Source organism: Podarcis melisellensis, assembly GCF_964234715.1.
Source record: "Podarcis melisellensis genome assembly, chromosome: 9".
NCBI lineage: Eukaryota > Metazoa > Chordata > Lepidosauria > Squamata > Lacertidae > Podarcis > Podarcis melisellensis.
This window is the reverse complement of record NC_138541.1, coordinates 5,274,596-5,296,092: the sequence shown is the minus strand read 5'-3', so window position 1 is coordinate 5,296,092 and position 21,497 is coordinate 5,274,596. Positions and strand designations below refer to the sequence as shown.

General features: G+C 48.3%; 1 protein-coding gene across 6 annotated transcripts in view; it reads right to left on the bottom strand.

Annotated features, from left to right (window-relative positions):
- Positions 1–359: 359 nt before the first annotated feature.
- SLC4A11 (solute carrier family 4 member 11) overlaps positions 360–21,497 on the bottom strand; it is a 235,840-nt gene continuing 214,702 nt past the window's right edge. For all 6 annotated transcript variants that reach the window (XM_081924889.1, XM_081924892.1, XM_081924887.1 and 3 more), the window contains exons 16-20: positions 18,209–18,377; positions 14,988–15,161; positions 7,830–8,025; positions 4,043–4,212; positions 360–2,230 (exon numbers count right to left, since the gene is read on the bottom strand). In XM_081924889.1, the coding sequence (XP_081781015.1) occupies positions 2,167–2,230; positions 4,043–4,212; positions 7,830–8,025; positions 14,988–15,161; positions 18,209–18,377 (773 nt within the window). In that variant the 3' untranslated portion in view covers positions 360–2,166. The remainder of the gene's footprint in view (positions 2,231–4,042; positions 4,213–7,829; positions 8,026–14,987; positions 15,162–18,208; positions 18,378–21,497) is intronic.

Below are 21,497 nucleotides of genomic sequence, written 5' to 3'. Positions count from 1 at the left end.
GAATATGTCACACGCAAAGGCGAAAAGCCCCTTTGCACTTGTTCAAAGGTGGACTGTGTCCTTTGGCCACAAAGGTGGCCAACCTATGCAGCCTTGACCAACCGGGTGCCCTCAAGACGTCTTGGACTGCAACTCCCATCGGCCCCGGCCAGCGCAGTTGGGAGTTGTAGTCCGAATAATCCGGGGAGCACCCAGTTGGCCAAAGGGACAACCTCTCTGAATTTCCAGTTGCGGTTCTTTTATTTGGTCATCGTTCTCACTGCAGAAAGCGATGCTCAGGACTTAGTAAAACAACAACAGCAACAACATCTCCCCAAGTCTAGCTAACTTAGAACTGGTCTACTGCATTGGGCTGCTTGTCCTTTGTGATCTGAACACTGTTCCTGGACCAAGAAGGGGGGAAATGCTATATTACTTAAAGGATTTCCATGTTAGGTAGAAAAGGAGGGGAGAATCCGTCTCCCTGGCATCTGGTTTTCTACATGTAAGGAGAGAGAGATGATAAACCACTGAAACATAAAACAGTATCTATAACTCACCTGCTGTTTATGCAGGCCAAGCAGGGAACATCCTTGACTCTGAACTATAGAACTATCTACAGACATCAAGCCTCTCCAACCAGCGGCTTGGGTTCAGGAACAACCCTGCCACTGTACCACATCTAGCCTTCTGCAAAGTCTTTAGCTCTCTTTCTTGCAAAAAGAATTTTTAAAAAAACTTACCTTGCATGGAAGAGGAATGTTGAGAAATGTAGATAACAGGGGAGTTTGACACATATGCCTAATACAATATGGATTTTTGATTCTTTCTTTTTTTTGCAGTACTTAAAATACAAAGGAGGCGGGACCAACAGGCTGGAACACAGAACACGCACACACAAATTATAATTAGGACCCACAGTGTATAAAGCAGACATCGGGAGCATTCGGATTTTCCAGAATTATAATGTCATGTTTTGCAGGGGGGGGGGGGAGGAGGAGGTTAGCTACAAAATTGGAACAGGGCAGAGACAAGCAGCAGAAACACAGCCTTTGGGGGGGGGTGGAACGAGACAAACCCTAACCTGCAACGCGACCCTGCCCAGGACCCCAATGTTCACTATGTACTGTATGTTAAAATTAAACACCAAGAGCAAATCAAAACCGATGGGAGCCAAAGGGCTAGGATTTAAACGGAGGAGAGGTGGGAAAGAGCAGGAGTGCGAAGGAGAAAAGAAGAGGAAGGAGGAGAGAATTTAAGTTGATACAAGATACAGTACATGTTAACACTGATTGCACAAGAACCCTTTCACTCTCTGGTGCGAAAGGGAGGGGGAACGACAGGCATCAATTACCCAGGACATTTATATGCAAAATATATACACAAATCTAGATTAGCTATGTATATATGTACACGTAAGTAGTACTGTACACACAGGGGAAGGGAAGAGGGATTCTGCCAAATGTTTCAATGCCTGGTTCAGTCGCCGTCGTGCAAATCTGCTGTTCCAAGTCGGGACCGTCTGCAAGAGGGTTTGGCTAATTCGCAGCCGCCTCTGGGTTTCTGCTCGAAAGCAGGGAGCTGCCTCTGCGTCAATGCAGAGGCCCCCAGACAGAATATGATACAGAACTGGAGCAAAAATCTGTCCCGGCTCTGCTCCACGTTGGTCTTCTGGTGGCTCTTGACCGAGTCAGTCACCCACTGATCTCCGGGGCTCCTGGCATGAGAGTTTGTATTCAGGAGTAGAGGACACTGTAATTCTGTCGGGTTAAAAAGGAACGTCCTACTGTTCCTCTCGCAGAGCAGCACAGTACAGGGTGTGTGTGTGTCAAAAATGTCTATAAAAACGGCGCTGCCCTTCCCTAAAACAAAGAAGCAGGGAACGCAATGCCAAACTTTTGTCTTTGGGGTTTCCGTAAAGCACACCTGCCGCTCCAGCTTCAAAGAGCGCTGGTTCCCCCCACCCCACCCCAAACCCCCCACCCCTGAAATCTGGGCACTTGGTTGGCCTCTAGCAACATGCCTTTGGGTAGTCAGTTGTGCAGGAGTACAAAAATCAAGTCACGAGAGGTTCGGGGACCAAACCAAACGTCCGGCGAGTCGCCCAGCCAGACGCCAGCTTCTTTTCTGTTTGAAAAAGATAGAAGCCCGCTCGCTAATGTAAGGGAAACAAGGCTGCGTCTTCCCCTAGTGCTCGGCATCCATTGCGTCCAAGTATTTCGCTTCAATGATCCTTGGAAGCAAGTTATACCTGGGAGGAAGAAGGGGGACACCGTTAGATTCTGCCCTAAGCAGAAGACTTTCCGCGTGGCTCTTTTGGGCTCTGCACCTAGCGCACTGCAAGGGCACAGGAAAGCGCCTGGCGCTGAGCCACACCAGTGGTCCAAGGAGCTCAGCTGGCAGTGACTCTCTGGGAATTCAGAGCAGGGAATCTATCCCAGAGCTACCTGGGGAGTTGAACCCAGGACTTTTCTGTGTGGAAAGCAGATGCTCCATCTCTGAGCTGCCGTCTTTCGCTTACGACCCGGGAAGAGAATCTGCTGTGCATGCAGGAAGACCCCAGGATAATTTGCAACGAGAAATGCAGGATACATCATAATAGCAATCATCATCATCACAGCTGTCCATGGAGGTGCAGGTCAATTCTGTATCCAGGGCAGCTGTCTACCAGCTCCATCTGGTACGCAGACTGAGACCCTCCCTGCCCGCAGACTGTCTCGCCAGAGTGGTGCATGCTCTGGTTATCTCCTGCTTGGACTACTGCAATGCGCTCTACGTGGGGCTACCTTTGAAGGTGACTCAGAAACTGCAATTAATCCAGAATGCAGCAGATAGGCTGGTGACTGGGAGCCACTGACATCATATAACCCTGGTCCTGAAAGATCTTCATTGGCTCCCAGTACATTTCTGAGCACAATTCAAAGTGTTGGTGCTGACCTTTAAAGCCCTAAAGGCCTTGACCCAGTATACCTGAAGGAGCGTCTCCACCCACATCGTTCTGCCTGGATGCTGAGGTCCACCTCCGAGGGCCTTCTGGCGGTTCCCTCACTGCAAGAAGTGAGGTTACAGGGAACCAGGCAGAGGGCCTTCTCGGTGGTGGTGCCTGCCCTGTGAAATGCCCTCCCAGCAGATGTCAAGGCAATAAACAACTATTTTACTTTTAAAAGACAACTGAAGGCGGCCCTGTTTAGGGAAGTTTTTAATGTCTGATGCTGTATTGTTTTTAATATTCGGTTGGAAGCCGCCCAGAGTGGCTGGTAAAACCCAGCCAGATGGGCGGGGTATAAATAATTTTTATCATCATCATCATCATCATCTCCAAGGTGATCTCTGTGGCTTCTGGCACCAGGCCTGTTGGCAGACCAACTCCGCGTTACAAAGATGTCTGCAACATCAGCCCCGCTGTGTGGGAATTTCTTGCAGACGACTGCAGTGCCTGGACATAGACAGCCAAGTCGTGCATCCTCAGCAGTGACCAGAGAAGGAATGACCGCTGGGAGGAGCGCAGAGAGCAGAAAAGTCATGGTGCATCTGCGGCAGCCACAAAACATGTCACACCTGCCCCGGCTCCAACAAAACATGTCACAGCAGGCACACTCCTCTGTTGTCTCCCGAGACAGACCGATGCCAACTAAATATTTACATCCCACCTTTCTTCGAATGAGCGTAGGGTTGCTTACATGCTTCCCTGCCCTGCTTCCAACTTGCTCCTCACAACATCCCTGCAAAGTAGGTCAGGCTGAAATAGGTAGCAGCCCCCCAAAGCGCATTTCACAGCTGAGCACGCATTTCAACCCTGGTTGCGCCTGGCTCTTATAGCCTGACTCTCTAACCCAGTGATGGCCAAACCCGGCCCCCCAGCTGTTTTGGGACTACAATTCCCATCATCCCTGACCACTGGTTCTGTTAGCTAGGGATGATGGGAGTTGTAGTCCCAAAACATCTGGAGGGCCGAGTTTGGCCATCACCGCTCTAACCACTACACTTCACTACCGGCAGGATAAAAGAGGCCCCATCCAAGCCCAAAGCCCTCTTGGGCAAGAAGCACATCTCCGGAGTGTACCTGATAGGGACCATTCCGATCATGATGAGGGGGAAGATCATCTTCATGTAGGGCAGGGGAGACATCCCAAATCCACAAAGGATGAGGAGCTGGAGAACCTGCAAACCCGTGAAGTAGTGGATCTTTCTCTGGGGCACCCGGCGGATGTAATGCGTCGGAGGGTAGGCCGTCTGGAAACGACAAGGGCGTTAGTGAGAGACTGAGGCTGCCACTTTCTCCACCCCACCCGCACCCATCCTTCAACATAGGATCTGCTTCCAGGAGAAAATCTGTGAGGAGATTTTCTGGCTGTGCCATAAAAAAATAATATTTTTTTTTATTGGGTTTTATAAACAGGAATAACGTTATACAAGCAAGTAGACCAAGTTTTCTCATGCCATTTGTATTTCACAAAAATACCATGATACAGTGATACCTCGGGTTACAAACGCTTTGGGGTACAAACGCCTCTAACCCAGAAGTAGTTGCTCCGGGTTGTGAACTTTGCCCCAGGATGAGAACGGAAATTGTGTGGTGGCAGTGCAGCGGCAGCAGCAGGCCCCATTAGTGAAAGCGCGCCTCAGGTTAAGAACGGTTTCGGGTTAAGAACTGACCTCAGGAATGAATTAAGTTCGTAACCCGAGGTACCACTGTAAATGTGGTAAAATATCTGCAACATATGTTTCATTATTAGTGGTCAATGTACAGGTTCTTGGTTCGTGAATTGGTTTAAGCAGTTAAGAAGGAAGGAAGGAAGGAAGGAAGGAAGGAAGGAAGGAAGGAAGGAAGGAAGGAAGGAAGGAAGGAAGGGATGGGGGAATGGTGAGTGGCGTGGGGTCAGAGGAAAGAACTCACTCTGAAACTCACTTACAGATGGTACCTAACACCAGGGAAACTAGCGCTAATACGCCCAGGAGCCTCACCAAAAATGCTGGAGAGGATGCACCTCCACAGGCACATACCTCCACATGTGGTGGGAATGCCCCAAAATCAAACCCTTCTGGATAGCAATCATACAATGAATATGCAAAATAACTAAACAAGTATTAGGAGCCACTCCAGAACCGGCCCTACTAAACATCTTCCAAGATAGTAACGCCCACTCACACCATAAAGAGCTCATAACCCACCTACTCTCAGCGGCCAGAAAATGCCTATTTCCCCTCCCCTGTGTGGTTATGTGCCAGGAATAGGCAAATCTGCTTGTTATTGTCTCTTTTCAGTTCCTCACTTTCCCAGTCTCTACAGTCAGTTCTACACATTTCCACACCAGTTTTGTGGCTAGTATTTTTCTTTTTTAAAAGTCCTTGTGAGTCTATCCTGGGGGGAACGTGTTTTCCTCCTCCAAAAACTAGGTGCATCTTGTGGTCTGGTGCGTCTTATAGAGCGAAAAATGCGGTAGTTCATACAGATGATAAAGCCTGGAAAAGACAGGTTGGAGCCTTGCCTGTTTGCTCTCAAGTAACCACACCACCACCTGACACCATGGCTTAGAACAAAGGCAGGTGAATGGAAATAGATGCTGCGATCGTCTCCTCTTCTGCTGACAAGCAGCTCTTTGCATCAAGCAGGGAACGAGGGGGTGGCTTGGCCTGGCCGGAGCATTGCTCCCAAGCCACAGCTGGGCTTCCACGTGTTAGGAATAAATCACCAGCTGTTTGAGATGTTCTGTCCTGCCTGGTCCTGCGGGCGCTTCTGCTGTGGAAGTAGATAAAAGCTTTCTGATCCCCAGCTGCTTCCTTTCATGGTACCGAGGGCCTTCTGATCAGGGCACTGCCTGCGGATTTTTCAATGCCCCCCCAAGCATACTGGGACTGTCTTTTCCTGTGGCAGGGACGGTTTGGACACCAGCCCAACATGGGAAGTCAACTCCGAGGACAGCTAAATACAGGCACGAGTCCTGCGGTCAACAAGAACCATCAAGGAAAGCTGGAGGGGACTTGGAAGAGGGAGTTCAAGAGGGTGTGGAACCATTAGAAGTTTGGGAGGCCCAAGTCCTTGCAGCTGGCAAGGCAGTGGTTTGTGACACCCGCACTGCAGTGCCCATAGCTGACGGCTGCACAGTGGTATCTTGGGTTAAGAACTTAATTCGTTCTGGAGGTCTGTTCTTAACCTGAAACTGTTCTTAACCTGAAGCACCACTTTAGCTAATGGGGCCTCCTGCTGCCACTGCTGCACGGCTTTTGTTCTCATCCTGAAGCAAAGTTCTTAACCCGAGGTAATATTTCTGGGTTAATGGAGTCTGTAACCTGAAGCATATGTAACCTGAAGCGTATGTAACCCGAGGTACCACTGTACCGTACAAGCACCCTTCTGTTTCTGCAGGGAGGGAGCGGTACACAACCCAGTGCCAGAGGTTGCAATCAGAAGCACAGAAATTGTGCGGCACAAAAAGAGCCTCGAGGATACACAAACAGGGCACTGGTTAACCTTCCTGCGTTAGGAAACAGAAAGGAGAAGGGGATCGGAAAGGAAAAAATCCCGCAGCTGCAGATGGACTGCCAGGCTGAAGGGTAATTATCTGTGGCCTCCTTCAGTGGGTGAAACGTTTTAAAAACACAAATGTGCTTTGGGGTTTTCTCCGCTTCGTTTTATGTTGGTTTTAATGTATGTGCTATTTATTTGATGTTCCAAGTTGCTTCAAGCTCCTAATAAGTTTAATAAAGTTGTTGTTGTTGTTGTTAGCCCTATACCTGCAGGTCTCAGGGCGGTTCACAGGATCAAATCACAACATAGAACCACAAAACACATAATCAAAATAAAAATGAAAGCAACCCAATAACCACCACTCCCATACACATATTAAAAGGGCATTGGATGTCAATTAACCAAAGGGCTGGTTAAAGAGGAACGTTTTCACCTGGCAACTAATGGTGTATAATGAAGGTGGCAGGCGAGCCTCTCTGGGGAGAGCATCCCATGATGGGGAGCCATTGCAGAAAAGGCCCCGTTCTTGTGATGTCACCCTCTGGACCTCTCGTGGAGGAGGCACATGAAGAAGGGACTCAGAGGATAAACATAGAGTCTGGGTAGGTTCATAATAATATTTTTTTCTGCACAGAGCATACACATGTGCCTTGGTGGTGCAGGGAAAGCTCCCCAGCTGACACATTTGCAAGAAAAACGTTCCACCTGAAACAGTCTACCACGTCAATACTCCTCAGCCTTAGGCCTGAACTCTCCTTCCTCCACAAGACGGTGGGGTTATTAGGGGCTAACCAAATGCAAGCGAGAGCCTTGCTAAAAGCCATTCCCCATCAGATTTTGGCTCAGCATTTGGGGGGGGGGAGCCCACTCAATCCGAGTCGGCGCCCTGCCCCTGCGGAGAGGGTCTCGCTCGCTGCGGAAACGGCGCCCCTGACGCTGCGACTGCGCAGTGTGGGAAGGTCCCCTTTTATTTCAAAAAGGCTAAACAGTGGCTGCTATGCCGTTGCACAAGCAGAGGGCAAGACCAAGGCCGCTTCTGGTGCCAGGAGGTGAAAGTTGCTGTTTCCCCCCCCCCCGGACCGGATGACTGGGATGTTCTTGCTGGCAACTGTCCCAACGGCATTTCGCCCGTCGGTTTTTTTGCTGCCGGAGCGGAGCCAAGACAACAAACAGGGCGTGAGGCGGCAGCGGTGGTGGCAGGAGCAGAGGGAGATCATAAAAAGCAATCAGAGGCTCTTTAACGGCCGTGTTTTTCAAGTTGCGGCAATCAGCTCGTGATTATGAGCTTCCTCAGGAAACGGAGGCGTGCAGGTCCACTGGGGCCTCGGCTCCTTATCCTGCACAGCTTGCAAAGTCCGTGCCGCCCCCCCAGTACGCTTACCTGCTCTTTCAGCAGGAGGGCGACCCTCTCAAAGAGTTGGTTCCCGTCGATGGAGGTCAGGGCGATGTAGAGGAACAGGCCGTAGAGGACGGGCTTGGGGATCAGTTGCAGCGGGAAAGGCAGGAGCAGCAGGGAGAGGCCCACCAGGAAGTTGGCTACCAGGGTGGTCAGCCGGGTCTCCTTCACGCTCACGATCCTGGCCAGGGAGGAAGGACAGAAGCAGGGTGTGTTACTGAGCAGCAAGAGAGCCCATCGCGCAAGGATGCGTGCAAGAGTTTGAGAGAGCAAATAGAGAGTAGTATAGTAGTACAGTGGACATGATCCCGCAGCAGCGCGTCTGCGCAAATGTGGGTTGCAATTTGGTGCTTCTGCACATGCGCAAAGTGCAATTTAGCACTTCTGTGCATGCGCGACCATGAAACCCAGAAGTAAACCCTTCCGGTACTTCCAGGTTTTGGCAGGTTCGTAATCTGAAAAAACACAACCTGAAGCGTCTGTACAGTGGTACCTCTGGTTACGTACTTAATTCTTTCCGGAGGTCCGTTCTTAACCTGAAACTGTTCTTAACCTGAGGTACCACTTTAGCTAATGGGGCCTCCTGCTGCCGCCACGTGATTTCTGTTCTCATCCTGAAGTAAAGTTCTTAACCCGAGTTACTATTTCTGGGTTAGCGGAGTCTGTAACCTGAAGCATTTGTAACCCGAGGTACCACTGTAACCCGAGGTATGACTGTAGTAGTAGTAGTAGTAATGATAATACAGTGGTACCTTGGTTTTCGAACGTTTTGGAAGTCAAACATTTCAGTTTTCAAACGCCAAAAACCGGGAATGCTTCCATTTTCAAACACGCCTCAGAAGTCGAACAACTTCCGCTGAGTTTGCAGATTTCCCCTTGTTCCTCCGTTTTTGAACGTTTCGTAAGTCAAACGGTCTTCCAGAACGGATTACGTTCCGAAACCAAGGTACCACTGTATTATTTTTAAATTTATACCCCCGCCCATCTGGCTGGGTATGGCTGGGTTGCCCCAGCCGCTCTGGGCGGCTTCCAACACATATAAAAACATAATAAAATGTCAAACGTTAATAATTACAATCTGATCCAATACAAAAAGTCACAAAAACTTTAAAATAAACAACTTGTTTCAAATAAAGCAAAATTCAACAATCCACTAGAATCTAATAGTGAACAATAAAATTAAATATCAGCAAATAAATAGAACCACAAAGACCCTGGGCACACTTGATGGCAGGGTGCCGAGAGATGATTTACACGAGAGGAGGAGCCATCGAAGATCAACCACCGCAGACTGAATGTTGCATCACTCCCGCTATTCCGGCTGCAATTGGTACTTAGCAGGAGTCATAGAATCAGAACTGTAGAGTTGGAAGGGACCCTGAAGATCATCCAATCCAACCCACTGTAATGATGCAGGAATCTACAGCTGTCCCATATGGGAATCAAACCTGCAACCCTGGCATTATCAGCACCGCACTCTAGTTCACTGAGCTATCTCCCGTTGATTCACATGCAAGCAGCTGAGCCCTTGGGTAAAGAGAAGAAGCAAGTGATCTGCATGCATGCATGTGTGAATGAGTCCCACACGTCATACTAGAGTCGTGATTCTGGACCACACCTGGGGCATTGACCTACTTTTTGTTTTGCTATATAGTGAACGCCTTGGAGTTGCCATGCCTCAGGAGCAGGACTTAGTCCCTGACCTGGAATCCTGCAAGGCCAAAGGAAGTAGAAACAATAGAGAACAATAGAGAAACCAGGGGCCAGAAAAGGCGTCAACGGAGCTTTCTATGTTCACCCATAATTCTATGGAAATTGAAGGGTTGGGATCTGGAGATGTAGTAAGAAACAAAATTCCACATCCTGAATTTTTAAAAAATCAAGTTTCTAGTCCTTATCGATGGAAAATGCAGACTTCTTATTTGTGCAACGTCTGAAGAAATCTCCAAAGTTAAATGGGCTTTCTGGTATTCAGGGATATGTGGCTAGCAAGTGACAGGATTTCTTGAAAGTGCATAATTTATACGGGCCAGGGACCCTGCTTCTCTAGACGCACAATTAATGTGTTTTCTTTAGCAATGAGCACACACAGCTCCAGCGATTCTCTTATTCTCGTTCCCACATTCAGAGCTTAAAACTAATTTAGCCTTTGCGGCACGCCACACAAAATCTCTTTGAACGGTTCAAATCCCCCTTTCCTGCCTTTTGATCCTCTCCAGGCCGCAATTATCAGATCTCAGAGGAGGGCATTGATTTCCTTCGTTTTCGTGGCATCCAAATAACCAAAGGAAAGCGAAAAAGAAATCGAAGGGGATCTCAGCAGAAACAGAAAACCCATCACCGCGAGGGGGCCAGGCGTTCTGATGAACCTCAAGGATAATCCTGTTTATAGCGCCAAATGAAGCTGCGCAAAGTGTAATTTCTATGGGGGGATTAGGAACTTCAGCCCTGATGTGGATTATGGGAGATAACACTGGCAAAACTCCCAAGATCAAATAGCAAGTTGGGGGCAACCTTTTTGGAATTTAAAGTGAGCTCACATGCGCCAAGCATCTCTCTTGCAAACTCCAGGTCCGGCCAGATGGGCAAGACGTTTATAGAGCATGTTCTCAGCTAGGGAGAACGTTGTGAGTTTTTAAGCAGCATCAGCAGAGGGTATCACATACAGACCTGCAGTATCTCAGGCAGGTCTTTGCAAGGGTCTCTCAGCCACAGACCCCTTAGTCAGGGATTCCTCGGCAAAAGGTACTTAACGAAACTTCGAAAGAAAACAGGGCTCCCCCATACTCCCACTTGCTCTGTGCCTAGGAAGCACAGCTCCAAGCGCTTTCCCCACACTTTTGAGGCATGGGTCCCTGCGGTTTCACCTTTGCCCTATTGCTTTCCCCAGAAAATCAGCTCTTTGGTGCTAAATTGGGGAATCCGGAGAAAACCCGATCGACGTTTGCTCCGATTCAGCAGCGAACGGCGGGTTTCCCCAGTGGAAAGTGGCAGGACAAACGGAATTGTGGCTGATCCCATACTCCCCCTCTACCACTACAGCCTCTCGCATTCTGTGTCACATTCAGACAACCAAGGCTGTCATTAGTTACTGGTGACCTGCAGACCAGCTGCAGATCACTGTCCCTGCAAGCTCGCTTCAGTCCAAGCTTGAGCACGTTTGGGAAGCATTTGAAAACTTGTTTGGGGACTTAAGGTTAACTCAGCAGAAGGGACTGGGGGGGGCGCCTGGGGACGGAAGGGTTTTGCCAGGCAGGGATAATGGTTTTATTTTGTTTTGCTCCTATAATCTGAGCCTACAGGATTCCCCCACACACAAGCAGAACAGGCCTGATTTCAATATGTACCTGGATCCTAAACATATGAATACATTTGCTACGATTCCACATGCCTAGCAGAAGCTTCCAGGGGTGGGGCAGGGGGAGAGGGAGCAGAATCTGGAAAATATGCTCCAAGTGCCCAGGAGGTATCGTAACACCCACCAGCTACATGCATCATTGGGACGCGGGTGGCGCTGTGGTCTAAACCACAGAGCCTAGAGCTTGTTGATCAGAAGGTCGGCGGTTCGAATCCCCGTGACGGGGTGAGCTCCCGTTGCTCAGTCCCTGCTCCTGCCAACCTAGCAGTTCGAAAGCACGTCAAAGTGCAAGTAGATAAATAGGTACCTCTCCGGTGGGAAGGTAAACGGTGTTTCTGTGTGCTGCTCTGGTTCGCCAGAAGTGGTTTAGTCATGCTGGCCACATGACCTGGAAGCTGTACGCCAGCTCCCTCGGCCTATAGAGCAAGATGAGCGCCGCAACCCCAGAGGTGTCTGCAACTGGACCTAATTGGTCAGGGGTCCCTTTACCTTTTACATGCATCATTATATAAACCTTCTTCTAAAGTGCACCGGTGTGGAAACAGGATGTTTAGTGGCAGATGGAATTGTTTTCCACCCATGTCTGGATCCTTGGGTTCATGCGGGTCCAAAAACACAGTTTGTTGTACAAAGACACAGCACACAACCTCCACACTGTGCTACGTAGCTGCAACCATCCCACAAGCCCTCACCCTTCTGAGTGAACCAGGAGCAGAATGGGCGCAAGGCTGTTCCTGGAGCCCATGTTTAAACGAGTTTTAATTACGCTGCCCTTCCGCTACCTGCTCCTGCCCGGAGGGTAGGAGTCAAACCAACGGCTCCAAGTTACAAGAAAGGAGATTCCGACTAAAGCTCAGGAAGAACTTTCTGATAATAAGAGCTGGTCAACAGTGGAACAGACCCCCTCGGAAGGTGATGAACTCTCCTTCCTTGGAGATTTTTCAGCAGAGGTGGGAGGGCCATTTGTCATGGATGCTTTAGCCAAGATTTCTGCATTGCAGGGGGTCGGCCCTTGGGGTAACTTCCAAGTCTACAATTCTATAATTATGGGGCAGAGATGAGTTTGCAAAGACAGCCTTACTCTGGGCCAACAAAGCTGTCCCCAGTGCTTAGACAGCAGGAATGGGGAAGCTGTGGCCTGAGATATTGCAGGACAATGACTCTCATTATCAAATGGGAAAGGGCTGTGGCTCAGGCGTTGTTTTTTAGTCGTTTAGTCGTGTCTGACTCTTCATGACCCAAGGACCAGAGCACGCCAGGCACTCCTGTCTTCCATTGCCTCCCACAGTTTGGTCAAACTCATGCTGGTAGCTTCGAGAACACTGTCCCACCATCTCGTCCTCTGTCGTCCCCTTCTCCTTGTGCCTGCAATCTTTCCCAACATCAGGGTCTTTTCCAGGGAGGCTTCTCTTCGCCTGAGGTGGCCCAAGTCGTGGAGCCTCAGCTTCAGGATCTGTCCTTCCAGTGAGCACTCAGGGCTGATTTCCTTCAGAATGGAGAGGTTGGATCTTCTTGCAGTCCATGGGACTCTCAAGAGTCTCCTCCAGCACCAGAATTCAAAAGCATCAATTCTTCGGCAATCAGCCTTCTTTATGGTCCAGCTCTCACTTTCATACATCACTACTGGGAAAACCAGAGCTTTAACTATATGGACCTTTGTTGGCAAGGTGATGTCTCTGCTTTTTAGGGGTGATCAAATCTGTCAACCTCCACATCTTTTTCTCTTATTAAGCTCAGCTCTCCACATTTCCACAACTATTTTGTTTGTCTGCTTCAAGTCCCTGAGAAAATTCATCCACCTTTCATGCAAATTTATCCTGATACTCATTCGTTTGCAAAACAAATTCCCCCGAGTGCAGCAAATTTTGCCTTGCTTTTGATAACGCAGGCATTCTTATGCATGCTTTAGTTTGGCCCATGGGTTTTTATACACAAGACTAGGTTGGGAGAACCGCACTGCAAAATTCAGGGAAGCGAGAATGTCAAAAGACGGGCCTGTTTCGGTTTGTGAATTTTCAGATGCTGCAGGTTTGGGAAGTTCACCTTTAAATGAGAATTGAATCTCGTTTCTTCCCCCACCCTATCCTATCTGCTTTGCATTCAGACGGCCCCGAGCTCAATCTTGGAGCAGTGGGGTGCAGTGAAATTTTTCATAGGGGAACAGTTAGGGGCAGAGGCACCAGGGCGTCTGGACTGTGCGTATGAGCATCGCATCTCCTCCCTCCCTAAGCTGGGCAAAAGCTTCCCAGGTTTTGGGAAGGAGGTGGCAAGAGGGAAGGGAGCGTTTTGGGGGATTAGCCTAGTCCCCCTAGACCACTGACCACGCACCACTGGCTGGGAGAGACCCCTGCAGAACCACTGCAAGTCAGTGAGGACCATACTGAGATGGTTGGTCAATAAGGGAGCTTCCTACCGTGGCCACTGGGCCATACTGGTTGGCAGTCCGACAACATATGTAGAGCCACAGGTCTCCCAGCCCAGGCCCTCTGGCCTTGCTTCTGCCCTTGAGAAAATAGACCCACTAATTCCAGAGGGCTATACCTGAAGGAGCGTCTCAGCCCAGACACTGAGATCCACCTCCAAGGGCCTTCTGGCGGTTCCCTCCCTGCGAGAAGTGAGGTTACAGGGAACCAGGCAGAGGGCCTTCTCGGTAGTGGCGCCCACCCTGTGGATAGCCTTGACATCAGATGTCAAGGAAATAAACAACTATCAGACTTTTAGAAGACATCTGAAGGCAGCCACTGTTTATGGAAGTTTTAATGTTTGATATTTTCTTGTGTTTTTAATGTTCTGTTGGGGGCTGCCCAGAGTGGCTGGGGAAATCTAGCCAGATAGGTAGGGTATAAATTATTAAATTTACTACTACTACTATTCCCAAAGCACCCTGCTAGATCAGATCACAGCTGTAGCATCTCAGATTCCTCAGGGAAGTCCACAAGCCGAGCTTGAAGGAAACAGCTCAGTGGCCCAGACTGCCTCTGATCCCAGAGGCTCACTTTTATAGCTATTGATTGACGCAGCCTTCGTGTCAAATCACTCTTTACAGCCAACTAAAACGAATAAACTATGCATCCAACATAGATGTTCCTAACTGCAGGGCGCCCTCTAGTGGCCACAGCATTTCTTAAAATAAAATTAAAAGATTTCATCTGATCATGGGCACAGAGGATGATCCTGAGATTCTGTGTTATGGTTCAATGTGTCATTCCTCTGTCATGGGAATTAGAAAAGCTTCTGGGGGTCTGTGTGGCTGAAGAGCCTTAAAAAGGGGGAGGGATTTTGAAAAAATACTTGATGTTTTTAATTTGTTGAGAGCTGCCCAGAGTGGCTGCTGCAACACAGTCAGATGCGGGTGGCGCTGTGGTCTAAACTGCTGAGCCTCTTGGGCTTGGCAATCGGAAAGGCGGCAGTTCGAATCCCCGCGACGGGGTCAGCTCCCGTTGCTCTGTCCCAGCTCCTGCCTACCTAGCAGTTCAAAAGCATGCTGGTGCAAGTAGATAAATAGGTTCTGCTCCGGCGGGAAGGTAAACGGTGTTTCCGTGTGCTGCTCTGGTTCGCCAGAAGCGGCTTAGTCATGCTGGCCACATGACCCGGAACTGTATGCCGGCTCCCTCAGCCAATAAAGTGAGATGAGTGCCGCAACCCCAGAGTCGGCCACGACTGGACCTAATGGTCAGGGGTCCCTTTAACTTTACCTTTTTATAATTCATTATCTTATATTTCACACGCTGTCGATTGCCCTGGCCTCCAAACAAAGAAACAAAGAAACGTTGACCCCGACTTACGTCTCGTAGATGTGCCCGTTCTCCACCCTCTCCTCCACATAGGCCAGGGCTCGGACATGCATAGGCGAGTGGGGGAACGCAGCGTGGATCCACGGCAGCCCAAAGATGGAGAGCCCTATGTTGATCAGAGCCACAAGGAGGAGGTCCCAGTGATAGGCTGTTCCCTTCACTAACCTGAAATAAACTCTTGTTAGTACAGTTGTAAATGCATGCTAGCCAGGAGGTAGCAGCAAGCAGACCCAAGTCAGAACAGCCCCCCCAATGGCCCCCCAGCAAGCCTCTTGGGTCACACAGAGCATTATGCACTTGGGAAAAAAGAGACTTAAGAGAATCACTGAAAATCATAATGGCTAGCTTGCTCACTGGGGCAAAACAGTTAGAGCATCTTATACCAATCCTGGCCCAACTGCACTGGCTGCCTATTAGTTTCTGGGCACAATTCAACGTGCTGGTTTTGACCTATACAGACTTAAGTGGCTCAGGACCGCAATACGTCAAGGACCGCCTCTTTCCATGTGAACCTACCCGGACCCTGAGATCATCTTCTGAGGCCCTCCTTTGTGTGCCCCCTCCATTAGAGGTCTGGAGGGTGGCAACACAAGAACAGGGCCTTCTCTGCAGTGGCTCCCTGTTTGTGGAATGCTCTCCCCAGGGAAGTTTGCCTGGCGCCGCCTTCATTATTTTGCGCCAGGCAAAAAAGTTCCTCTTCCACAAGGCCTTTGGCTGATTGATATCTAATGCCCTTTTAAATGCGTTGAGGAAGTGATGATTAATGGTTTGTTTCTGTTCTTATTTTTAATATGTATTTTGTGTTCTATATTGTAATTTTATGTTGTGAACCACCATGGTATCTATGGGTATAGGGCAGTATACACATTTAATAATAAGAATAGGAATAGAATCAATGAGTTGGAAAGGATCGCGAGGAACAGTCTACTCCAACCCTTTGCAATTTAGGAAACTTTCGCCCCATATGGGGCTCAAACCCACAACCTTGAGATTAAGAGCCTCACGCTCTACCAACTGAGCTAAACTTGCTCTTGGCTTCTTCTGCATTGTGCCCACAATGACCTCTGAGCTTGTTCGCATTTAATACTATTGCCCCAAGCATCTCTTTTAACACAAAGCTCAGACCACAAGTCAGAAAGGACTGCCTGGCTGCTTATGATGCCAAGACAAACACTGTCAGGGTTTGAGTCTGAAGGCTGCATCTATTTACCTTTAGGAAAATGGAAGGAGCGTCTCCAACCGCCATCGTTCTGCCCGGACACTGAGGTCCAGCTCTAAGGGCCTTCTGGCGGTTCCTTCGTGTGAGAAGCCAAGTTACAGGGAACCAGGCAGAGGGCCTTTTTGGTAGTGGCACCCGCCTTGTAGAACACATCTGGTGGGATGTGTTTTATCTCAAAGAGATAAAAAACTACCTGACATTTAGAAGACATCTGAAGGCTGCCCTGTTCAGGAAAGTTTTTAATGTTTAATAGGTTTTGTATTTTAATATTCTGTTGGAAGCCGCCCAGAGTGTCTGGGGAAACCCAGCCAGATGGGTGGGGTAAAAATAAATTTATTATTATTATTATTAGAGGTATGGCAGTATTATTATTATTAAAAAGAGAGAGCCTTGTGTTCTGGTGAATTTTGGTGCTCATAGACACCATCTCTCTCTCTCTCTCTCAACCGATACAGAAAGAAAAAAATCAGGAAGCCTCCTGTAGGACTGGAAGAGGAAGAAATAACGCCGTCTCCCACCAGCCGGCATCTGATGCTCCGCTTGGTTCTAGTTAGCTCAGAAACATCAAAGGGAATTCTCAAGCGCTGCAGAGCCTGTGCATAAATCAGGGCTCTCGGCTAGATAAAAGCAAGAGCACGTTCCATTTCTTGGCCTACTTTCAGCTCACCCGCCTGCCGGGCGGCTCAGAGGGAGACACAAGCGCCGGGGGAACGAAGCGACCATGACGGCAGCAGCAGCAGCGTGGGAGAGCAGCTCCGCGGCACAGATCCCTTTGAGGGCTGCGCTGCCTTGTAGACCAAAGAGAAGGGTGGGAAGCATCTAGTTGGCTACTGCGAGCGCAAGATCCTGGACCAGTTGGGCCACTGGCCTGATAGATCTGTCAGCCAGACTCTGTGCTGGTCTTTATCTCTGGCTGAAAGGGATTCTGGATACACCGGTCTCTAAATTCATATTCACAGCCTTTGGTCAATGCTGCCTGGCATCTGGGGGGCCAGGGCAGGATGAATCCGCAGGGACAAACAGACTGTAGGGCTGGAGAGGTGTATTTACAGGACCGCCTCTCCTGGTGTGCCCCGCAGAGGACCTCAAGGTCCATGAATAACCACTGTTTAGAGGTCCTGGGCCCTAAGGAATTCAGACTATCCTCCACCTGGGCCAGGGCATTCGCAGTGATGGCTCCAACCTAGTGGAATGCTCTATCCCAGGAAACTAGGGCCCTGAAGGATTTAACCTCCTTCTGCCGGACCTGTAAAAAGGTAAAGGGACCACTGACTATTAGGTCCAGTCGTAGCCAACTCTGGGGTTGCGGCGCTCATCTCGCTTTACTCGCCAAGGGAGGCGGTGTACAGCTTCCGGGTCATGTGGCCAGCATAACTAAGCCGCTTCTGGCGAACCAGAGCAGTGCATGAAAACGCCGTTTACCTTCCCGCCGGAGTGGTACCTATTTATCTACTTGCACTTTGACGTGCTTTCGAACTGCTAGGTTGGAGCAGGGACTGAGCAACGGGATCTCACCCCGCCACGGGGATTCGAACCTCTGACCTTCTGATTGGCAAATCCTAGGCTCTGTGGTTTAACCCACAGCGCTACCCGTGTCCCTCCAATAGTATATTAAAAACACATTAAATCATCAAACATTAAAAACTTCCCAAAACAGATGTCTTCTAAAAGTCGGATAGTTGTTTATTTCCTTGACATCTGATAGGGGAGTGTTCCACAGGGCGGGCGCCACCACCGAGAAGGCCCTCTGCCCGGTTCCCTGTAACTTGGCTTCTTGTAGTAAGGGAACCACCAGAAGGCCCTTGGCCTGGACCTCAGTGTCCGGGCAGAACAATGGGGGTGGAGACGCTCCATTAGTGTCTAGTCCTCATTGTGAAGGAAGCAGAATTTGATGTGAGGCCCCCTGCCCCTACCCCCACCCCACTGCCACCTTAAACGTGGAAGAATTATAACAGAACAGGTGAACACAAAACAGACACAAACAAAAAAATACCTGTTTTCTGGGGCGTTTGTGAGTGATGCCACTATATTTTGCTCGATGAAGAATAGCATGGAGAGCAGGAACCCCAGGCCCATCGCACTCATAACGGAGCCAATGGAGAGCTCTAGCAGGGGGGCCAACACAAACAAGCTCTCCGATGGGTTGTAATTAAACTTAGACACTGAAAGACACAAACCAGCAGTAAAGGCTTCTTCAGAAACTGCTTCCTGACTGCCACGGTTTTGCAGGCAAACTTAGGCTGTGGAAAGAAAGTGGACTCGCTGCTCTTGTACAAGAAACCCATTTCCAAAGGAAGGAAAAGGAAGGGGGGGGGGCTTTTTGCAGCAAGAACAGAGATGGGAAAATGCACTGAACAATGGAAGATAGTAATTAATTCTCCCAGGTCTGAAGCAACAATGTCTATGAAAGGCTACGCATGTGAAATGGATTTTATATTTATAAGATGTAACAGAGGCGCTTTTTCTAAGGAGGAAAAAATGTGGTCAGCTGCAAGAATGGACTAATGACAAGTGAAAGATCAATTGGACATTAAATAAGAAATGATGCGTCTACGGGAGGAAACGATCGGCATATGTTTGCAACAGGAGCGGGAAGCTTGATTTTAAGAAATTGTATTAAAGTGATTTGGTTTGATTTGTAATCACTTGGAAAATTAATAAAAATAATCTGGGATAAAAAGGAAAATGCACTGGGAAGTGTGGGATAAACAATGGTATTGGGCAATGTCATATGCAACGTGAAGAATGAATGTTCAATAAACGGAATAATTGCAAATTACTTGTCTTCCGTCTTTGAATGAAAGTTTGCGCCCCTGGGGTAATAAAAAGAGGCAACCCACCTGTTCAAAATTTGTGCAAGCAAATCAGGATGATCTACCACATTTGTTTGGAAAGTTGTGTGTTTGCTGTACATTTGAACACTTTTACAATATCACAACCAATGGATACTATTTTGAAACAAGATGGCGGACGAGACCTTGCAAAACTGCCTTGATCTTCCTGAGCAACCAGGGGCAAGGATTCAATGGGTCACCTGGATATAGCTGGGGATGGAAAGTGCTAATTTTGGAAGAATCTGAACCAAGGGTCCAGGCAACCCTGTTGGACGGAGGCGATTTTAGATGAGTAGGCGGGAATGAACTAGCTGCAGACTTCTGTAGTGTGAAATGCAGCCTTGCAAGTTCAGTTTCAATGCACTGGAGGAGGGTGGTCCAAGCCTTCTCCTTTAGGATGAGCCATTCTGGAATCCCAAGTGTGGTTTGACCTGCCTGTCATGCACAAATTTGGGCCACCAGCCATGCCATGTTTAGGGGAGTTTTTAATGTTTGATGTTTGATTGTGTTTTTAATATCCTGTTGGGAGCTGCCCAGAGTGGCTGGGGAAACCCAGCCAGATGTGTGGGGTATAAATATTATTACAGTGGACTGGCAGAATCCGAGACCAGGGAGAAGAGTTGGTGGAAGAAGATTGGAGGAAATTTAAAATTTATTTACAGAAACATTGTAAAATTTTTGAATGTTGATGACATTGAAATGAATTGAAGGGGTTCTAGCAACAAGGTAAAATGTAAGATTGGATTGATAATAGGTAAACTAATAGGATATGAATTTGCTGAACCAATTTTTAAAAGGGATACAAAAAAGGGAGGCATGAGGAAGTCAGGAAAATAAGTTAACTAAAGATGAGAAATTAAAAAAGAGGGATTTTTGTTTTCTTTTTATGTGTTTTTTTCTTTTTCCTTTTCATGTTTAATGTTTGTATTTTTGTATTTTGTAACTTTGTATCTTTGTGTTTTTGTACTTTTCTGAATTTCTTTACTGTTAAAACTTAATAAAATATTATTTTAAAAAAATAAATATTATTACAGTGGTACCTCGCAAGACGAATGCCTCGTAAGACAAAAAACTCGCAAGACGAAAGAGTTTTTCGTTTTTTGAGTTGCTTCGCAAGACGAAACGTTTGTTTCCTTTTTCTTAAAACCGTTAATACCCACGGGAATCCGTGCTTCGCAAGAAGAAAAATTCGCAAGACGAAAAAACTCGCAGAACGAATTAATTTTGCCTTGCAAGGTACCACTGTATTATTATTATTATTATTATTATTATTATTATGCTGCCCCAAAATGCACATTTGGTGCAATGCATGGGACACCTGCAATTTGGACTCCGGTCCCAATAGAAGATGTTCATTTTACAGTAGACATATAGCTGCAGAATACTGCACTTTGCTCTGAAAACGACTTCTCCCTATGGAATTGTCACCCTTAGCCAAGATCTATTCAAGATCCCTGGAGTTCCTTAGTAGTGGCACTGACTCTGGCATTCTTTCTTACCCTCCCCCAAACCCCACCAGGACTTACAATATCCATGCCCCCCCTTCTTTTAAGCTACACAGCCCAAGCAGGCCTGGACCAGCAAAGCTTGAAGAAGCACGTCCTCTAGTTCGGTGTTCTGCAAATGTTGTTGGACTACAACTCCCATCATCCCCAACCCTTTGTTTAAGAGAGCTAGGGATGATGGGCGTCATAGTCAAACAGCCGATGGAGACCCAAGCTTGAAGAAGACTGTGGGCCAGAAATTGCAAGGTCAGTCTTCCCCGTTCTCCGTACGCAGCAGGAAGAACAGCTGGCAGATGTTGTTGTTTCTGGGTGTGTGATGGCGTTTGTGTGTTTGCGTGCCTGGAAACCAGAGCGGCTGCACTCAGAAGATGGCCAACGGCTTCAGGCAAAACACCAGAGTTAAATCTTTCATCCCTCCAGCGCTTGGGCCAGTTCCCATCTCAGCAGCTGAGGTGCATCTGAAGCTGTTTCTTCGCAAGCTGCGCAACGGGGATTTCCACAAAATACCCCGCACTAGTTTGCTTTCTGACAGGTGGCAAGGGAGCAATTGTCATTAAGAAAGTCATGGCGCAGGCATGAACACACGCAACCGAATGCTGCCCATTTTCCAGTTCCGAATGGATGGAATGATGGTCACCTGGGGGGGGTGCGTGGGGGGAGAGGAACCTTTCTTAATTCTCTTCCATTCATTTCCTCACATTTCCCATGCGCGTCATCACTGGGGCAGGAGATTCCTGCCTTCCTGATGTGGAAAAGGTGACCCGCTTGGCCAAGAGGGACCTGGGATAATTTTTCAGGTTTCCTTGTACATCTGATCGTCCTAGCAGATGTGCCAGGCCATCAGCACGTTTCAATTAGGAAAAATATTAAGTGGCGGACGGAGGGGAAAGCTCACAGGTCAAACCCATCACCAGAACATCTGTATGTTTGCTGACAAGTCTTC